At 39.6% G+C, this 19675-nt stretch overlaps 1 protein-coding gene across 1 annotated transcript in view; it reads left to right on the top strand.

Annotated features, from left to right (window-relative positions):
* fam193b (family with sequence similarity 193 member B) overlaps positions 1 to 19671 on the top strand; it is a gene marked incomplete at its 3' end in the record, with an annotated part of 84864 nt that extends 65193 nt beyond the window's left edge. Inside the window, exons 4-9 of the mRNA XM_043704118.1 lie at positions 4161 to 4269; positions 6975 to 7497; positions 8878 to 9070; positions 9842 to 10072; positions 11799 to 12939; positions 19655 to 19671. Coding sequence (XP_043560053.1) covers positions 4161 to 4269; positions 6975 to 7497; positions 8878 to 9070; positions 9842 to 10072; positions 11799 to 12939; positions 19655 to 19671 — 2214 coding nt within the window. The remainder of the gene's footprint in view (positions 1 to 4160; positions 4270 to 6974; positions 7498 to 8877; positions 9071 to 9841; positions 10073 to 11798; positions 12940 to 19654) is intronic.
* Positions 19672 to 19675: the final 4 nt, after the last annotated feature.

Here is a 19675-nt window from a genome sequence, read left to right as displayed (position 1 = left end):
AAGGTGACTAGGGAGAGAATAGGGCCCCTTAAAGATCAGCAAGGCAGCCTATGTGTGGAACTGCAGGAGATGATAGAAATAATAAACAAGCATTTTGAATCAGTGTTTACTTTGGAGAAGGATATGGAGGGTAGAGAATGTGGGGAAATAGATGGTGACATGTTGAAAAAAAATGTCCATATTACAGAGGAGGTGGTGCTGGATGTCTTAAACGCATAAAGGTGGATAAATCCCCAGGACCTGATCAAGTGTACCCTAGAACTCTGTGGGAAGCTACAGAAGAGATTGCTGGGCCTCTTACTGAGATATTTGTATCATCGATGGTCACAGGTGAGCTGCCAGAAGACTGGAGGTTGACTGATGTGATGTTACTATATAAGAAAGGTGGTCAAGAAAAGCCAGAGAACTATAGACCGGTGAGCCTGACGTCACTGGTGGTCAGGTTGTTGGAGGGAATCCTGAAGGACAGAATTTACATATATTTGGAAAGCTAAAGACTGATTATGGATAGTCAGTATCACTGTGTGTGGGAAATCATGTGTCTCGAACTTGATTGAGCTTTTTGAAGAAGTAACAAAGGATTGATCAGGGCAGCGTGGTGGACATGATCCACATAGACGTAAGGCGTTCGACAAAGTTCCTCATGGGAGATTGGATAGCAAGGTTCGATCACACAGAATCAAGGGAAAACTAGCTATTTTATAAATAGAACTGGCTCAAAGGTAGAAGACAGAAGGCTGTGGTGGAGGGTTGCTTTGCAGACTGGAGGCCTTTGACAAGCAGTGTGCCACAAGGTACAGTACTAGATCCACTGCTTTATATTCATTTATATAAATGACTTGGAGTGAACACAGCAGGTTTGGTTAGTAACTTTGCAGATGACAACAAAACTGGAGGTGTAGTGGACAGCAAAAAAGGTGTCTGAGGTAATTTCTTTACTCGGTAGTGGAGCGTGGAATGGCCTGCCTGCAACAGAAGCAGACTTGCCAACTTTAAGGGCATTTAAATTGTCATTACATAGATACATGGATGAAAATGGAATACTGTAGGTTAGATGGGCTTCAGATTGGTTTCACAGGTCGGCGCAATATCGAGGGCCAAAGGGCCTGTACTGCACTGTAATGTTCTAAGGTTACCTCAGATTACAACGGGATCTTGATCAGATGGGCCATTGGGCTGAGGAGTGGCAAGTGGAGTTTAATTTAGATAAATGTCAGGTGCTGCCTTTTGGAAAAGCAAGTCAGGGCAGCATTTATACACTTAAATGGAAAGGTTCCTGGGGAGTGTTGCTGAACAGCGAGACCATGGAGTACAGGTTCATAGCTCCTTGAGTCGCAGGTAGATAGGATAGTAATGGTGAAAAAGCTAAAAAATGTGTTGCTGGAAAAGCGCAGCAGGTTAGGCAGCATCCAAGGAGCAGGAGAATCGACTTTTCGGGCATAAGCCCTTCAGGAATGAGGAAGGTGTGCCAAACAGGCTAAGATAAAAGGTAGAGAGGAGGGAATTGGGGGAGGGGTGTTGGGAATGCGATAGGTGGAAGGAGGTTAAGGTGAGGGTGATAGGCCGGAGAGGGGGTGGGAGCAGAGAGGTCAGGAAGAAGATTGCAGGTCAAGAAGGCGGTGCTGAGTCCGAGGGTTGGGACTGAGATAAGGTGGGGGGAGGGGAAACGAGGAAGCTGGAGAAATCTGCACTCGTGCCTTGTGGTTGGAGGGCTCCTTGGATGCTGCCTGACCTGCTGCGCTTTTCTCGCAACACATTTTTCAGCTCTGAACTCCAGCATCTGCAGTCCTCACTTTCTCCTAGGATTGTAATGGTGTTTAGTTTGTTTCTTTTCTTGGTCAGAGTATAGGAGTTGGGCTGTTCAGGACATTGGGTTAGGCCACTTTTGGAATATTCTGTGCATTCTGGTCTCCCTGCTATTGGAAGGATGTTGTGAAATTTGAAAGGGTTCAGAAAATATTTACATGAATGTTGCCAGGGTTGGAAGGTTTTAGCTTTAGGGAGAGGCTGAAAGGTTGGGGCTATTTTCCCTTGAGCATTGGAAGCTGAGGAGTGACCTTATAGAGGGTTTATATAGTCATGAGGGGCATGGATAGGGTAAATAGACAAGGTCTTTTCCCAGGGTTGGGGGAGTCCAGAACTAGAAGGCATAGGTTTAGAGTGAGAGGGGAAAGATATTAAAGGGACCAAAGAGGCAACTTTTTCACGCAGTGGGTAGTGCATGTATGGAATGGGCTGCCAGAGGAAGTGGTGGAGGCTAATTCAATTACAACATTTAAAAGATATCTGGGTGGGCATATGAATAGAAAGGGGTTAGAGGGATATGGGCCCAGTGCTGTCAAATGGGACTAGATTAGTTTAGGATATCTGGTTGGCATGGCTAAGTTGGACAGCTCTGTTTCCATGCTATACATCACTATGACTCTATTAAAAGAAAAACAAGTGTAGTCAACTATTATATTCTAAGCAAACATTAATTGTTCACATTTAATAAAACCATTACAAATTATGAAATGGGATATGTTAGAAAATAATGTTGGTTAACAGTACCCTGAGAAAATTCAGTAGATTGACTGGAGAGTTTAGGTATGCTCAAATGTCAAAAAAAAACCTGAAAGTGATATCTACTTGTGTATGTATTTCTAATGAATTTCATTTTAATGTGTATTATATATGGTAATAAAGGAGCTTGAGAGTTTTAGATCAGTTTTGAGGTCTTGAAAATTAATTGCTCCTTGTCAAGGTATCATTGTGTACAGCTGTATGCATGTAACCTTGGCTTGGGATAAAATCTGCCTTGATGTTGCATTTTCCTTAACTGAATATTTGAAATTGAGCTCCTTTTAACTAAATATCTAAACAGTGTTTGAAATGAGGATAATCAGATAAGGATGGTGTTAGGTTCAGCTCTGGTGCTGCCACGATAGCAAAACATCTCACTTAGGGGTTGAAGATACATGAATTTTTTGTTCAATGCAATTGTGAGTTGGAAAAAGCAAACGTGTTTCAGTGCGTTCAAGTGTAGTTGAAGTAGAGTCCTGGAAGAGTATAGCACAGAAGGAGATTGTTCTGCCTTTTTGAAAACCAACCCACTTCCTTCTACTTCTGACTCTTTCCAATAGCATGGCATTTTTTTCACGTTTCAGTAATTGATCTAGTTCTCTTTTGAAACCTTTTATTGAATCTTAAATTTGCTTAAATTTGATGAGCTGTAACGCTTCATGTCCTTCAGGAATGTGAAATTAATTTATGTACAAAGTCCCCATTGGGTAGGCTACCTCAGCAAATGGTAGCTGGCTTATGTTTCTTTTAAGAGAAAGTGAGAACTGCAGATGCTGGAGATCAGAGCTGAAAATGTGTTGCTGAAAAAGCGCAGCAGGTCAGGCAGCATCCAAGGAGCAGGAGAATCAACGTTTCGGGCATGAGCCCTTCTTCAGGAAGATTCCTGAAGAAGGGCTCATGCCCGAAACGAAGATTCCTGAAGAAGGGCTCATGCCCGAAACATCGATTCTCCTGCTCCTTGGATGCTGTCTGACCTGCTGCACTTTTCCAGCAACACTTTTTCAGTTATGTTTCTTTTAAGTAGCCTTTCCTTGCCAGAAGCTTGGTGTTGCTGGATTTGGATACATTTCAATGTTATTTTACTTAGGCGAGTGGCAAGTAATGTAGACTTTATTCTGCTCAATGACAATGAACAGACTGAGCAGGTTTTTGAAAAATAGAGCTTGATCTAAATTTGATTTTATAAGTTTGATCCAGCTTGTTAAGAAATTACTGTAACGAGTTGCTTTAAATGACCCTTTTAAACCAATTACAAATGACAATTTGGTGAACCACTAATTTTTGAGAATTCATCAGTAATCACAATGCAACAGATAATGGATTTAGCTCCTGTATTGAAGATTTGACTGCATAATCATTTGGATTTACTCTTCTTGATTTGCACACTTGACTGTTAATAGTCATTTAAAATATTTCAACGGTGCTAAAAGTGTTGACTAGATTCCTTTATTCCTTTACTTGTTATACATTTTAGATATGTAGACTTGTGGCTGTCTGCCTCAGAACAGTTAATTTTTCAGTTGTTAGAAGTTTGTGTGTTCTGATTTAATTTTAACATTTAAGTATTTTTCACAACTTTTCTATTTGTGTTTTATTAGGAATCGAGCAATGTAACTAGTGACTGCTGCTCAAGATCGCCCTCCTGTGTCTCTGTAAAAACCAATTCTGTTCAATGTAAGAACGTGTCCAGAAGGCCAACGCCACCAGGTAATGTCCTGTAAACTCCTTACCGGAATCCTGTCGAATGGTATATGTTGATGCCCTATTACGTTGCACTCGGCTACCTTGTTTAATGAATTCTGTCCTGGAGTTGGAACAGATCAAAGGTACAGTGAAACTCATTTTAAAATGAAGTTAAAGGTTGATTTTGTAATAATTGTGCAATATATGAATTACATGTTCTTCCTTTTGGAGAAGTAATACAGGTACCATGAATCTGTGAATGCAAATTTAATATCCAGAAATTTCAAGGTGATTCCACAAATCTATCAGTTGCCAGCAATTCTTCAGAATGCTTACACATTGTGGTTGTTGGGACTTGCACAAGTGAATTGCATTGCAAGTATATGAACTGATTTACCAAGCTCACTTACATTTGATTTCAGTGGTGGAGTTTTTCCTATTACATATGTGGAAATGTGATTGACTTTTGAATGGTATTGCATCTGTGTCCACTTTTTCTGTGTACTATGGTGAAAAAGAACAGTTTCAAATATTTATGGAGTTCAAGTTGATAAGGAGGTGGTGCTATGTAGGTTGTTTGTACTTGAATTTTGATAAGGCACTTTGACAACATTTAAAAGATATCTGGATAAGTATATGAATAGGAAGGGTTTGGAGGGAAACGGGCCAAGTGTTGGCAAATGGGACTAGATTAGGTTAGGACATCTGGTCGGCATGGACGGGTTGGACTGAAGGGTCTGTTTCTGTGCTGTCTGTCTCTGACCCTTTGACTGTATGACTAGGTGAAATGCATCCAATTAATTTGAGGTAAGTACATTTACAATTTATAGAAATTATGACGATATTGGCCAAAATTTCTGGTCTTCCTTGGGCTCTGGAGTGGTGCCTAGATCTGCAGAATTGCTAGTTTTGTACCTTTTGTTTCAAAAAGGGTGTAAAGATAAGCCCAGCATCTACAGGCCAGTCAATTTAACTTCTGTTGGGGAAAATCCTAGTCATGATAATTTGAGATAAAATTAATTGTCATTTAGGGGGATGTGGGATAATTAAAAATAGCCAGTGTGAATTTAAGGACCAATCATGATTAATGAGGTATTGGGATTCATGAAAGTAATGCTATTAATAAACCTCCAGTATGGATTTGATAAAATGCCACGTAACTGACTGCTGAGCAGAATTAGAGCTCATGGAATAGAAGTGACAACAAAGTGCAAGTGGCTGAGTGGTGGCATTAGTGATTTTGGATTCAAATTTGTGTAAGTAACAGGAATAAAACAATGGCTAAAGAATGTGTTTTTCAGACAGGAACATGCTTTATAGTGGAGGTCTCCGTGGATCATCCTTGGGATCCCTGCTATTCCTGATGTGTTACTGGCCTAGTCTTTGTTCTTGGAGTGCATTTCAAAATTTACAGATGATTCTAAATTTGGAGGCATTGTGAACAGTGAAGAGGATAGTGTAAACCTCAGACTGACTTAGACAGGTTGGTGGAATGAGCAGGCAAGTAGCAGATGAAATTTAGTACATATAGGAGGTGATTCATTTTGACATTGAAGAATGCATAAGGACAATACTAAATTAAGGGAAATATTTCTGAAAGAGTTGCAGGAGCAGATAGACCTAAGGATATATGTGTATGAATAAAAGGCTGATAAAATAGGTTGAGAAATTGGTTAATAATATATAACACTTCCTAGACTTTATTGATGGGCAGATAGGTTACCAAACCTATTAAACTTGTATGGATATATGTTTTGACTTCAGCTGAGTCTCCCGTTCTGGGCATCATACTTTAGGAAAGATGTGAAGGTATTGGATGGAGTGCAGAAAAGGTTCACAAGATTGTTCCGAGGGGTGAAAAACTATAGGTACGTAAATTGATTGGAGAGGTTGGGCTATTTTCTTTTGAAAGAGAAAGCTGAGAGGAGATAGTTTAATAGAAGTATACTAAATCCTGAGGAATCTGGATATAATAGAAAACAATTCTTCCCAATGAAGAAAAGACCGAGAGCTAGAGTGCATAAATTTAAATTAGTGAACCAATGGAGATGTGAAGAGAGAGTGTTTCACTCGTTGAGTGGTTGAACTCTGGAATGCAGTTCTTTTGTGATGTAGGCACTCGAGGCATTTAGGAGAGAGTGAGATTATTGTTTGAAATGAGAGAATGAGCAAGGCTCCGGGAGAAGGCCAGAGAGTGAGCTAGGTAAATTGTTCTTTTGGAGAGCCAGCACAGACATGACGACTGAATGGGCTCTATTGTATAACTGTTAAGTTGTTTGTAATATGTAACCTTGAACTTTGAGGCAAAAGTATTTTAAAATGGATCAAAGATTCGACATTGGATTAGGGGTCTGGCGCTGTAATGGCTTCCAATGTGGTATATCTATTGGTTTAAACTTTGCATTACTCAGTAGAAATTGCTCATTAGTAACTGCAAATTAGTGTTGACTAACCAGAAGTTTGGAGTTTGGGGAAAATGTGGAGGATGTAGGTCCTTGCAGGGGCTAAAAATGGGATGTCAGTTTTGAGGTTTAAAAAACGGACTTAAACCTGATTTAAACTTATTTTCACATATTCAAGGATCTGTCTATTATCTGTTTTAATTTCAGTAATTTAGTGTACCAATATCAATGTTTATACAGATACAAAATCTGTGTATTTGACCAAATTATTAGATGTTCCAATTCTTGAGTTAATCTGATGTTCAGGTTGCATTCTTTGTCTTCCAGGTGGAGAGTTCCATTGCTCTGAAGACCACAGGTATTCTGTCTTAGCGGCACCACCCAACAGTCCCACTGGCTTGTCCTCCCATCAGCATCCTCTTACAGCGTCAAAGTCTCCTCAAGTTATTACTGAGCCAACAGTTTCCATTCATCAACATGAACATGCAACTTCTACAATGTCGTGTACCATGCCCCACAGCACTGTAACCTCCACTGATTCAAATCAGAGATCATCCATGATATCTGGTATCCCACAGGTTCTGCCTCATGTCCCCCTGACTTCTACAGTTGCTGTGACAACTGCTGCATCTCCAGATGTGTCTTTGATTTCAAAAACTTCAGCTGCTGCTTCTACAGGTGTGCTTGTGACCCCAGTGCCTCCAAGTGCTAACCCTCATATTTCTAACAGTGGGTTATCTTCTTTCCCGAAGTCTACAACAGCTGGCCCTATTTGCGCTAGTCACTACAATGGAGCTTGCCCAGTAACAGCATCACCAAACCCAGCTGCTCCAGGCAGTGGCATCTGCAGGTTAGTATTTGCCGCGAATCTGGAAATTTTATTCGCGAAGGCATTAGCTAGCCAATGTTTGCGTGTCTTCTTGTACCATACTTGTTTGATGCATTTGTAATGTTCATATATGAAATATAAAGGTAGAATTAAAAACTTTGTTTTTCTTTAGTATGTTTCAAACATTGAAGCAAAGTAGTAGTTAAAATCTCTGAACTTGCCATACACAAATTCACACCTCACTTGGTTGGCATTTCTCATATTGGAAGAAGTGTTGAAGAATTCTTCCTATTCATTACCATTTTTTATTGCAGAGCTGAGGAAGCATCCCTTTGCTGCTGTCTTTATTTATTTAAAAATAATTCAAAGTTTGTGAGAAGATTTGAAAATAATTTCAAGGTTGTGACAGAAAGGAGTATGTCAGATTTAGTATAGAATTTTCTAAAGCATAAAGATGAAAGTGAAAGACTTTAGGACCTTTACTATAATTTTTCTAATTGAATGAAATAACATTGAAGAAATTGCTACTGGGCATTTGAACTACATAGTTTGTACTGTAAAGTCAAGCTAGTTGTGAGTCTAATTTATGGAACATTCACATAGTATTTAATCTTCGATTCTTTAGACGATGTTTTATCAGTCAATTGCCTTATTAGCTCTGAGATTAACGAACCAAAAGGAGAGACTATTAGCAATGCATGATATTGCAGGGATGTTTTCAAAAGTAAATCACTGTCATTTTAAAAAAAAGTTTTGGTTTCAGAATTGTATTTTTTGAATATTTTAAATTAATTTAAAATGGATTCAGTTCACTCAAGTGCTTTCAAATGTTTTAAATTCTAGTCATTGTTTAAACTGTTTTTAATTTTAAGAAAATCTATGCCTGGATTTCAATCACCTTTTTATCAGTTGAGAGATACTTCTGTTAATTTTCAGTGCTGAGTTTTTCATATTTTCTTCCAAGATGGTTCAAGTCTGCATTTCAGTGCCTTTTGGATAATAAACACATTTGTTTCCAGAGCAGCAGAAAGCTTTTGTTTTTGTGCTATTGTGCAGTGCTGCTGAATCCACCCTCCTTGACTAGGGATGCAGTAAGTTTAAACACTTTGTCTTGTGTCCCGTGCCCAAAAAAATTTAAATAAGCAAAGCAACAAAACTTAATGAAAGTTGAAAATATCTGGAAAATGTGCACAAGAATAGTGAAAGTAACAAGAATGAGTAGTGCTTTTTGAATGGCTATGTAATTGTATGTCGAAATCAGGATGTGCTTTTCCTTGTGCATTGGTTCTGGAGCATGTTTTGGAAATTAAATTCAATAACCCTCTTAGTGTGCTGGAGGTGTTAGTGCTGCTGGATCTTCCGAATCCCTTTGTTTATAAACTTGGTTGTTATTGCATCTAGGGACCAATCATGTAAGAGTCATCTGTGCACAAATGAAACTGCCTACAGCCCCACACAGATGCACAATGCAGATGAAAGTCTGGAAGAAGATGATAGCTGTTCAGAGCACAGTTCGTGTACGTCTCACACTGCCAATCAGAAGGAAGGAAAATACTGTGATTGTTGCTATTGCGAGTTCTTTGGTCATGGACCGGTGAGTGCAACAGAATGGAAAGATGACATTGAAAAGAAGTTTTCCTGAATTAAGGTGCATTATTTTCTCATAGACTGAAGTTTGACTGCTGAATTTGTTTATGAAACATTAGAATTCAAAAGTAATTCATACTCTGACATGTTTTAGGACATCCAGGAGATTTGAAAGACACTAAATTGCAGATATGTCCTTGCCTTCAGACCAAGAAGTTCAAATATCAGGAGTACATTTACGTTTTTCAATTGTAAAATTGTATATTCTGGAATAATTATTTTGAGATACTCTGGTAACTTTGAAGCATACATGACTAGGAATTATTTAAATTTTGCAATATACTGTATTTATCTATGCTACCTGTCAAACAACAAATTTTCACCCTTTGACATCTGGTTGGAATAAAGACTGATGAAGGTGGAGCCATTGCAGTATACTGTGCAAAAAGATGTGTTGGATCAATGGAATATAGTAGAATGTAAATGTATGTTCCTTCATTTATGTCACCCACATGCCTATTTAGAATAGTTGGAACTTAAGATGCAATACTCAGTTGCTAGGTGAGGATACTAAGAAAAGGTGATTACAAAATTGCAAATAAAACAAATGAATTCTAAAAAATTTAAAAGCTTCAAAGTAGGATTCAGGTTCTGTTTTGCAACTAATTTCAAATCTCAGGAATGCATGCTAGAATCATAGATTTTGAATTTGCAGAGATCACAATAAGAATTTGTTTGCATGTTGGCAAAATAATTTGTGTTTACAATTCTATTCAAGCCTCCTGCAGCTCCAACAAGTAGAAATTACACAGAAATCCGGGAGAAGCTAAGGACGCGGCTGACGAAACGCAAAGAGGAACTCCCGCAAAAATCAAGCAATGGCTCGATCCGGGAACCACCAGTAGATGACAGGAATGTTGAAGATCTGTTGAACTACATCAACAGTTCAGAACAGAAACCAGTCAACAGTGCCAAAGCAGCCAAAAGAGCAAGGCACAAGCAGAAAAAGGTGCATTTTGTGATTTTGTTTCATTAGCTACGAGGAAGGAGTTAAGAAAAGGAAGAGTTGTTTTCTGCATGTAAAGATGAGTCAATTTATTTGCTCATTGGATAACTTGATTGTGAGGAGCACTGACTCAGTTGTGCCAGCTAGCTTGTAGCAAAAAGAACCTAATATAGGAACATTGAAAATAGGAGCAAGGGAAGGCACTTTGAATCTGCTTTGCCCTTCAGTATGATTACAGATGACCATTCAACTCAGTTTCCGTTCTGCTTTCTCCATGTACCCTTTGATCCGTTTAGCCCTAAAAACTATGTCTAATTGCCTCTTGAAAGCACTCAATGTGTTGGCCTCAACTGCTTTCTGCAGTGATAGTTCCACAGGCTCACCACTTTCTGGGTGAAGAAATTGCTCCTAATTTCTGTCCTATGTGGCCTACTCCAATCCTTAGACTGTGACCCTTGGTTCTGGATACCCCGTTCATTGCAAGCATATTTCCTGTGTTTACCCTGTTCTAGTCCTGTTAGATATTTTAGCTTTCTATGAGATCCCCCCTTGATTCTCCTTAACCCCAGTGAATCTAGTACTAAAAGCTCTAGTCTCTCTTCATTTGTAGCTTCTGCCATCCCAGGACTTAATTATACCTTTGCATTGATTTATTCTACCGGTAGTCCCCAATAGCTGCTTTAAGATGCAGGCAGTCGAAGAAACAGGTGCATCCGAATTTTCACCCAATAATTGTCAGTATTTGTTTTAAGTTAAATGAGGAACAAAGATAACATGCTTACTGTACTGTCTTTTACCCAGCCAGGTTTGTTAACCGACAAAGTCAAGACTTGATGGGCTTAAGTTTTTATTAATACTAATGAACATTGTCAACTATAAATTCAAATTTCAAGAGTTCAAACTTACTCTCTTAAGTACTGGATTCTTCCTACTTTTTAATACAAAAATTGACTAAGGTATCATAAATGGACTGTACATAGTATTGATGGCATTATATTCAAATGCCCGTTGCTGCTATTACATTCCTATATTGAATAAAGTTGTTTTTCTTCTGTGTAAACTTTGACATCCATAGTCTCGACTAGAACTTTATTAGTTGTATCTATCTGCACAAGAGGCAGTGGCTGCTTTAATTTTGGAAGTAGCTATGATTCTTTAGGATGATTACCATGATAAAATTGATCATTTTGGAAATCGCTCAGTTGGCTGGATAGTTGGTTTGTGATGCTGAGTGAAGCCAATAGTGTGTGTTCAATTCCCACACCAATTGTGTATAACATGAAGGTTTGTTAAACTACATCAGATCTGCTTCTCAACCTCTTCCTTCACCTGAGACATGGTGACCCTCAGGTTAAATCACCACTAGTCGTTTCTCCCTAATGAGAGAGCAGCCCTATGGTAAGACGATAGCGACTTTACCTTTATTCCTTACCTCCTCTTAAGACCCTCCTTTAGATACATTCACTTGACCAAGCTTTTGAAAGTCGTTCCTAATCACTCACAATCCCTCTCAATACAGATGTCTTATACTTCTATGGGTGTATTGCGTTTGTCTATTTTAAAAATGCGCGCAATTTGATTTTTAGGTTGGAGTCATCCATGATTTAAGTTGGTACTGAAGAAATGTATTGCCTGTTGAATTTTCAGCCTATGCTGAAAACCAGAAATCAACAGTTAATTTCATTTGCACAACCTTGACTTTAATGCTTTAACTATTTTTGTGCTTTAGCAGGAGAAAGCCCGTTCTGAGGTTTGTGACCAAAGATCAGAGAAACCATGTCCATCTACAATGCATATACAGGGTCTGGAAAAGGTTTCTGCACTAAATCAACACATCCAAGAGGGGATAGAAGAAAAAGTCTTGATATTCAACCAGCATGTCCAAGAGGATATAGAGGACAAAGTTTCAAAGCTCAACCAGCATATTCAAGACGATATAGAAGAGAAACTAAATCAACAAGAGCTATGGCATCAGGTGGAGTTGCAGAGAGTGAGCAGCATCTTAACGACTAGATTGGAACAGCTTAAAGATCGAATCAGAGATTCCATCAAAGCAAACTTCAGCCTATGTGATCTGCCCAAGGATGACTTTCCAGAACTGACATCTGTGGAGAAGGGTTTACTGATAGACAGCAATGGTATCATGGATAAAGAAGAGACAAGAATATTAGACCATCAGAAACTCAATTTGAACTTGTCCTTAACAACATCGGAAGTTGTGCAAAATCACTTGTTGAATGGAAATAAACATGCGGTCGTCACAAATCGCGAGCACAATGGCTCTGATATGGTTTTGTTGGAAAACTCATTGGGAAAGAAATCAAAGGGTGGCTGTTCATTATCTTCAAAGTCTGATAATATTTCCACACTCCGACTAGAAGATGCCGGTGCAGTAGTATTGCATAAACCAGCTGCAGAGTCAAAAATGACACAGCAGATGTCAAGAAATGGGAAACAACCAAGACAGCCTAAGCAGCCTGAGGAGACCAAGGGCAAAAATGTGGTTTCAAGAAAAGATCATGAACACTCCACAGCGCCAAAGGTGCAGAGTTCCAAACAGCATGCAGTTCCTGCCAAACACAAGACAAACCAGAATCATGATGGCAAGCCAGCAGAGGCATCAAAAACCATGACTGCCAAATGTGATGACTCCAAGCAAAGCAAGTGGAAAGGAGTTGGTATTCTTTGCAACTCTGAAACTAGTGAAGACAGGAAAGGTAATCCTAAATATTCAAATAATGAGAAGGTGGAAGGATTTGAAACTAGAGGAGTCAAAGAAGAGCAACCAACGACAACTGACGTGTCTCAGCCAAAAAGCAAGAACAAGAAAGGAAAAAAGAAAAAACACGACAAGACCAACAATTGCATTGGTAAGTTTAATCAGGGAATTTTAGTTCTAATGTTTTAACCACTAAAGTTTGTGAGACTGAATGGGCAACTCGTGATATACTGTGAGCAGGTCTGTGATTTGAACTTTTGACTATGAAGTGCCAGCATGACCTGGCATCTCCAGTTAATAATTTAAAGACAGTGAGCAGAATTATGAACAGGAGTATTGCAAAAATAAGAAAGCTATTTTGTAGAGACAGTAAGTAATACTAGCTGACTGAAAGTTGTCAAAGGAGCAAAGTAAACACAAGTAGCCAGGGCCACCGTGCCTAACATTATGAAGGGAATATAATGAAATGAAAATAATTTGGTATTTAAATCTTTAAGGGAAGAGTTTAATACTATCAGAGGCTCTCAATTTAGGTTAAAGTCTTGAAATATTTTCCTGTTAAACTTTTTTATTCAGTTATTTAATGGCCATATTGAAATGATGAAAGTTTGTGTTTGTATTGTGTTTTGAGTGGCATCAGTTATCATATACCGTCCTTGAGTCATGTTAGGAGCTATGGGGCAGATTTTCCACTGACCAGACATTTCTTACACCATCATATTTAGGAGTTGTGCATGGGTTCCTTTGGAATCCCTGTTGCAGAATCTGAAAGGATTTACCAGGAAATTTAATTTTCGTCTGGGCAATTACTCTACACCTGGGACTCTCCAAAAACCTGCATAAAAATTGGAGATGTGAATTTTTGTGATGTAGTTGATTAAAATAATTAGTCGGGTAAATATGGATGATTATATCTACAGTCTTAGACAAAAGTAATCTTGCAATCACCACTTGACCTTGACCTGATACTTTTGGGACCCAGCTACCCTTCTCCGTTTGACCAGATCAGATTTGATCCACCATAACCTGATTTCTCCAGCCGGCTGTGACCTACCCAAAATACTTATCTAATGCCTTTCCTGTGGCACACATTTTCTACTACTACTTTTCACCAAACTAGACAGGGCATAGGTTTATGGTGAGAGGGAAAAGATGTAAAAGAGACTTGAGGGGCAGCTTTTTCACGCAGAGGGTGGTGCATGCATGGAATGAGCTGCCAGAGAACATGGTGGAGGCTGGTACAATTACATTTCAAAAGCCTGTGGATGGGTACATGAATAGGAAGGGTTTAGAGTAATATGGGCCAAATGCTGGCAAATGGGACTTGATTAATTTAGGATATCTGGTTGGCATGGTTGGCATCTATGACTATGACACAACCCCATCAGGAAAATTTGCATGAGATTGCCACTCCGTGGAAATAATAGCCCTCCGTTTCGGCCATTCTATTTTGCCATTTAGTTCTACTGTGTGCATTCTGATTTCGCACTGAAAATCAATATTTTGAGACAATATGTATTTTTTAAAAATCCGAGATCCTCCTATTGCTTAGAACAAAGAACATTATAGCACAGGAACAAGCCCTTCGGCCCTCCAAACCTGAGCCAATCCAGATCCTCTGTCTAAACCTGTTGCCTACTTTCTAAGGATCTGTATCCCTCTGCTCCCTGCCCATTCATGTATCTATCTAGATACATCTGAAATGACCCTATCGTGCCCACCTCTACTACCTTTGCTGGCAATGTGTTCCAGGCACCCACCACCCTCTGCGTAAAGATATGCACCCATGCATATCTCGCTTAAACTTTTTTCCTCTCACCTTGAACTTGTGACACCTAGTAATTGAGTCTCCTACTCTTGGGGGAAAAAACTTCTTGTTAGCCACTCTGTCTATACCTCTCATGATTTTGCAGATCTTAATCAAGTCCCCCTTCAACCTCCATCTTTCTAATGAAAATAATCCTAGTCTACTCAACCTCTCTTCATAGCTTGCTCCCTCCATGCCAGGCAACATTTTGCTGCATTTTCTGATAGTCCCCTTCAATATCTGCTACTCCACCAACCTTAGTGTCATCTGCAAATCTGCTAATCAGACCGCTTGTACCTTCCTCCAGATCATGTATATCACAAGCAACAATGGTCCCAGCACAGATCCCTGTGGAAACTCACTTTCACTACTCTCTATCTCCTGCTGCCCAACCAGTTCTCTATCCATCTAGCTAGTACACCCTGGACCCCATGCAACTTTGCTTTCTCCATCAACCTACCATGGGTAACCTTATCAAACACCTTCCTGAAGTCCATGTATATGACATCTACAGCCCTTCCTCCATCAATCAACTTTGTCAATTCCTTAAAGATTTCTATTAAGTTGGTAAGAAATGACCTTCCCTGCACAAAACCATGTTGCCTACCACTGATAAGCCCATTTTCTTCTAAATAGGAATAGATTCTATCCCTCAGTATCTTCTCCAGCAGCTTCCCTACCGCTGATGTCAGGCTCACCAGTCTATAATTACGTGGATTATCCCTGCTCCTCCTCTTAAACAAGGAGACAGCATTACCATTTCTCCAGTCCTCCGGGACCTCCCCTGTGTTCACAGATGCTGCAAAGATATCTGTTAAGGCCCCAGCTATTTCCTCTCTTGCTTAGGTAGATCCCATCCGAACCCAGGGACTTGACAACCTTAATGCCTTTTAGAATACCCAGCACTTCCTTCCTCCTTATGCCAACTTGACCTAGAGTAATCAAACATCTATCCCTAACCTCAACATCTGTCATGTCCCTCTCCTCGGTGAATACCGATGCAAAGTACTCATTAAGAATCTCACCCATTTTCTCTGACTCCATGTAAAACTTTCCCCCTTTGTTCTTGAGTGGGCCAACCCTTTTTCTAGTTACCCTCTTGCTCTTTATATACGAATAAAAGGCTTTGCGATTTTCCTTAACCCCGTTTGCTAAAGATGTTTCATGACCTCTTTTCGTACTGTTAGTTCCTCGTTTCACATTGGTCCTACTCTCCTAATAATCTTCCAAAGCATCATCTATTTTCAGTTGCTTAGACCTTATGATAGCTTTCTTTTTCCTCTTGTCTTGTCTGTCAATTTCAGCTGTCATCCATGGTACCCTAATCTTGCCATTTCTATCCCTCATTTTCATAGAGATATGTCTGTCTTGCACTCTAATCAACCTCCCTATAAAAGCTTCCCACATAACAGATGTGGGTTTACCTCAAACAGCTGCTCCCAATCCACATTCCCCAGCTCCTGCTGAATTTTGCTATACTTGGCCTTTCCCCCAATTTAGCACTATTCCTTTAGGAACATTTTTTAAAAATAATGTTTTAAAAAAAAGAAATACCTCTGAATTAGTTGGCATTGATTTAAAGCTTTTTTTTTTCAGGAAATATGTAGATACTGTGACATGAGTTCAGTTTGCCCAATGACTGTTAAATAAATTCATGTTGATACAACTTTTTTAATGCTGTGGCTTCAACATCATTGTAAAGCCCAGTTTGTGTTATTTTATTAATTGCTTTTGAAAATGTGTATGTGTTACATCAACCATGCTCTCTGACTCAACAGTCTGATACTTCGTTGAAAGAATTGAATAAAGTGGGTTGAGCTCAGTTTGCCACTTCAAAGCAGTACTTTCTTTCCCTAATTAATCTGCACCAGTCCAGTGAACTGTTTACTTTATTCCACCTTGCCTTCCCTACACATTTCTCCAACACTGAGGTTAAGTTAACTTGGTCTGTATTTGCTGGCCATATCTTTTCTCCTTTTTTTTTTGTATGACACTATCTTTTACATTTCTCCAGTCTTCTGGCAAAGCACACTACGGCACAGGAACGGGACCTTCGACCCACAAAAGGAGCATGACACCAAATTAAACTAATCCCTTCTTGGTGCATATCCCTCCATTCCTTGCATATTCATGTGCTTATCAAAATGCCCCTAACATATCTGCCTCCACTACCATCCCAGCAGCACGTGCCAGACTTCAATCACTCTGTTTAAAAAAAAAATTGCCCCTCACGTTTCCTTTGAAAGTGCCACCCTCACCTTAGATGCATGCCCCCTGGCATTAGTCATTTCAATTCTGGGAGGAAGATTCTGTCAACTCTTTCTATGCATCTCAAAGTTTTATAAACTTCTATCAAGTCTCCCCTGAGCCTCCACTGCTTCAGAGAAAGCAAACTTAGCTTTTCTAGCTTCTCCTTCTAGCTCAGACCCTCTAATCCAGGTAGCATCCTGGTAAACCTCTTCTGCACCCTTGCTAAAGCCTCCACATCCCTCCTGTAATGAGACAACCAGAATTGAATACAATGCTGTATGTGTGGCCAAACCAAAGTCTTCTCAAGCTGCAGCGTGACATCTTGACTCTTGTGCTCAGTTCCCTGACCAATAATGGCAAGCGTGCCATACCTCTTGTTTACTACCCTATCGACTTGCATGGCCACTTTCAGGGAACTGTGGGCTTGAACCTCAAGCTCCTCCTGTGCATCAGTGTTGTTCAGGATCCTGCCATTAACTGTATACTTTTCTTTAACATTTGATTTCCCAAAGTGCAGCATTTCTCACTTGCCCGAATTAAACTCCATTGGCCATTTCTCGGCTCATATCTGAAACTGATCTATATTCCGCTGCTTCCTTTGAAAACCTTCTGCACTATCCATAACCCCTCCGATCTTTGAATTGTCTGTGGACTTAGTAAGCTACCCGTCTACATTTGCTTCATTTATATATATCACAAATAGCGGATACCCCAATATGGATCCCTGTGGAACCACTAGTCATGGCTCTCCATCCAGAAAAACATCCTTCTATCACTACCCTCTGCCTTCTACGGGCAAGCCAATTCTAAATCCAAGTGGCCAAGTCACCATGGATCCCAAGCATTTTAATCTTCTGGGTACGCCAACCATGAGGGACCTTGTTGAAAGCCTCACTAAAATCCACATAGACACCATCCACTGCTCTACCCTCATTGATCAGATTTGTGACCATGTTTCAAAATTCAGTCTAGTTGGTTAGACATGACCTGGCCCACACAATGCTGTGCTAATTAGGCCATGTGTTTCCAAGTGTATGTAAATCCTATCCCTGAGAATTCTCTCCAATAGCTTCCCAACCACTGATGAGAGTCACCAGTCTATCGTTTTCTGGATTATCCCCGTTTTCCTTCTTGAACAGAGGAACAATTTAAGGACGATTAGCAGGTTATGGCTAGTACCTCTGCACTTTCTACCCGTGGAATCTTCGGCATCCTTTGATGTGTACCTTCCAGAGTTTGTGATTTATCAACTTTAAGCAGAGCTGGTACTTTGGTCACTTCTAATAATATTTCACCTGAGAATCCATTGTTTTGATTGCCTTTCTGTGGGCTTGGAGGTTTTCCAGGTGAAGTTTGATTAGATTAGATTAGATTAGATTACTTACAGTGTGGAAACAGGCCCTTCGGCCCAACAAGTCCACACCGACCCGCCGAAGCGTATACCACCCAGACCCATACTCCTACATTTACCCCTTTCACCTAACACTACGGGCAATTTAGCATGGCCAATTCACCTAACCTGCACATTTTTGGATTGTGGGAGGAAACTGGAGCACCCAGAGGAAACCCACGCAGACACGGGGAGAATGTGCAAACTCCACACAGAGAGTCACCTGAGGCGGGAGTTGAACCCGGGTCTCTGGCGCTGTGAGGCAGCAGTGCTAACCACTGTTCCACCGTGCCGCCCACAAGTTGTTGCATGCTATTCTGTTTTAGCATTTGGGCATATTGCTTGCATACTGGACAAGTGGGAAACTTCTGATTTGACTCATCATTTGGGGGAAGGGTGCATGTAATTTAGAAAATCAGGATTAATTTTTCTTGAACATATTTTTAAAGTGCTTTAGTGATGAGACCTAAAAGCTTGAAATGTATAAATACAATAACAATGGAATCTATGGTTTTAAAAAATGTTTTTGCAACATCAGCATTGCTGACTAGGCCATAACGTATTGTCCATATTTCATTGTATGGAGGGCAATTAAGAATCAACCACATTACTGTAGGTTTGGAGTCACATGCAGTCCAGATTAGATGAGGATGGCAGATTCCCTTCCAGAAAGGACATTAGTTGACCAGATGGGTTCTCATGACATTTGAATGGTGACATGGTTATCATTAGGCTAGCCTTTTATTCCAGATTTTTACTGAACTCAAATTTCACCTTCTGCCATTCTGGCAGAAGAGCTTGGGGCTCTGGGTTACTGGTCCACTGAAATTACCACAGAACTGCCTTTCCACTAACAAAGGACTAAATGTATAGAATTTGCTAATTGTGTTATCTCAAAGTTCATAGCACATCAGAGTTTGTGAATATGCAGATAGAATACAGTAACAGATTTTTAAAAAAATCTAAATAGTTAACAGTATGATCACTTTAATGATGCAAGACTTATGGTTGAGAAAATTGACACTTCATAATTGGCTTATATTTACACTTCACCCTGTTTACCATGGGAATAGATGTTTAATTTATTTTTTCTATTATATTCAGAAAGTACAAGTTAACTGTTGTGTTCATGTATGACATAGGTGTGATTTTACATTTTGGTACTTAACCATAGGTAGTGAATACAGATGATGAATGATTGCCCTAATTAGAAGCTAGTACCTTTGAGAAACACTCTGCCATTACATTTATGGAGGTACTGGCCCCCCCAAAGCCTGTCTTCAAAGGTGACAAATCCAGGGAAATACCCAAAGGGGTGTGTGAAAAGTATAATATTATGATTTTGTAACATTTATTAGTGATGTTTTACTGTAAATAATTTTTGTACTGTTTTAATTGTTTATTATTTAATTATCTTAGTTCAGAGAACTGATGAATATT

This window comes from Chiloscyllium plagiosum, chromosome 14 (assembly GCF_004010195.1).
Source record: "Chiloscyllium plagiosum isolate BGI_BamShark_2017 chromosome 14, ASM401019v2, whole genome shotgun sequence".
NCBI lineage: Eukaryota > Metazoa > Chordata > Chondrichthyes > Orectolobiformes > Hemiscylliidae > Chiloscyllium > Chiloscyllium plagiosum.
Note: the sequence above shows the minus strand (reverse complement) of the source record. Positions and strands in the feature narration are given on the sequence as shown.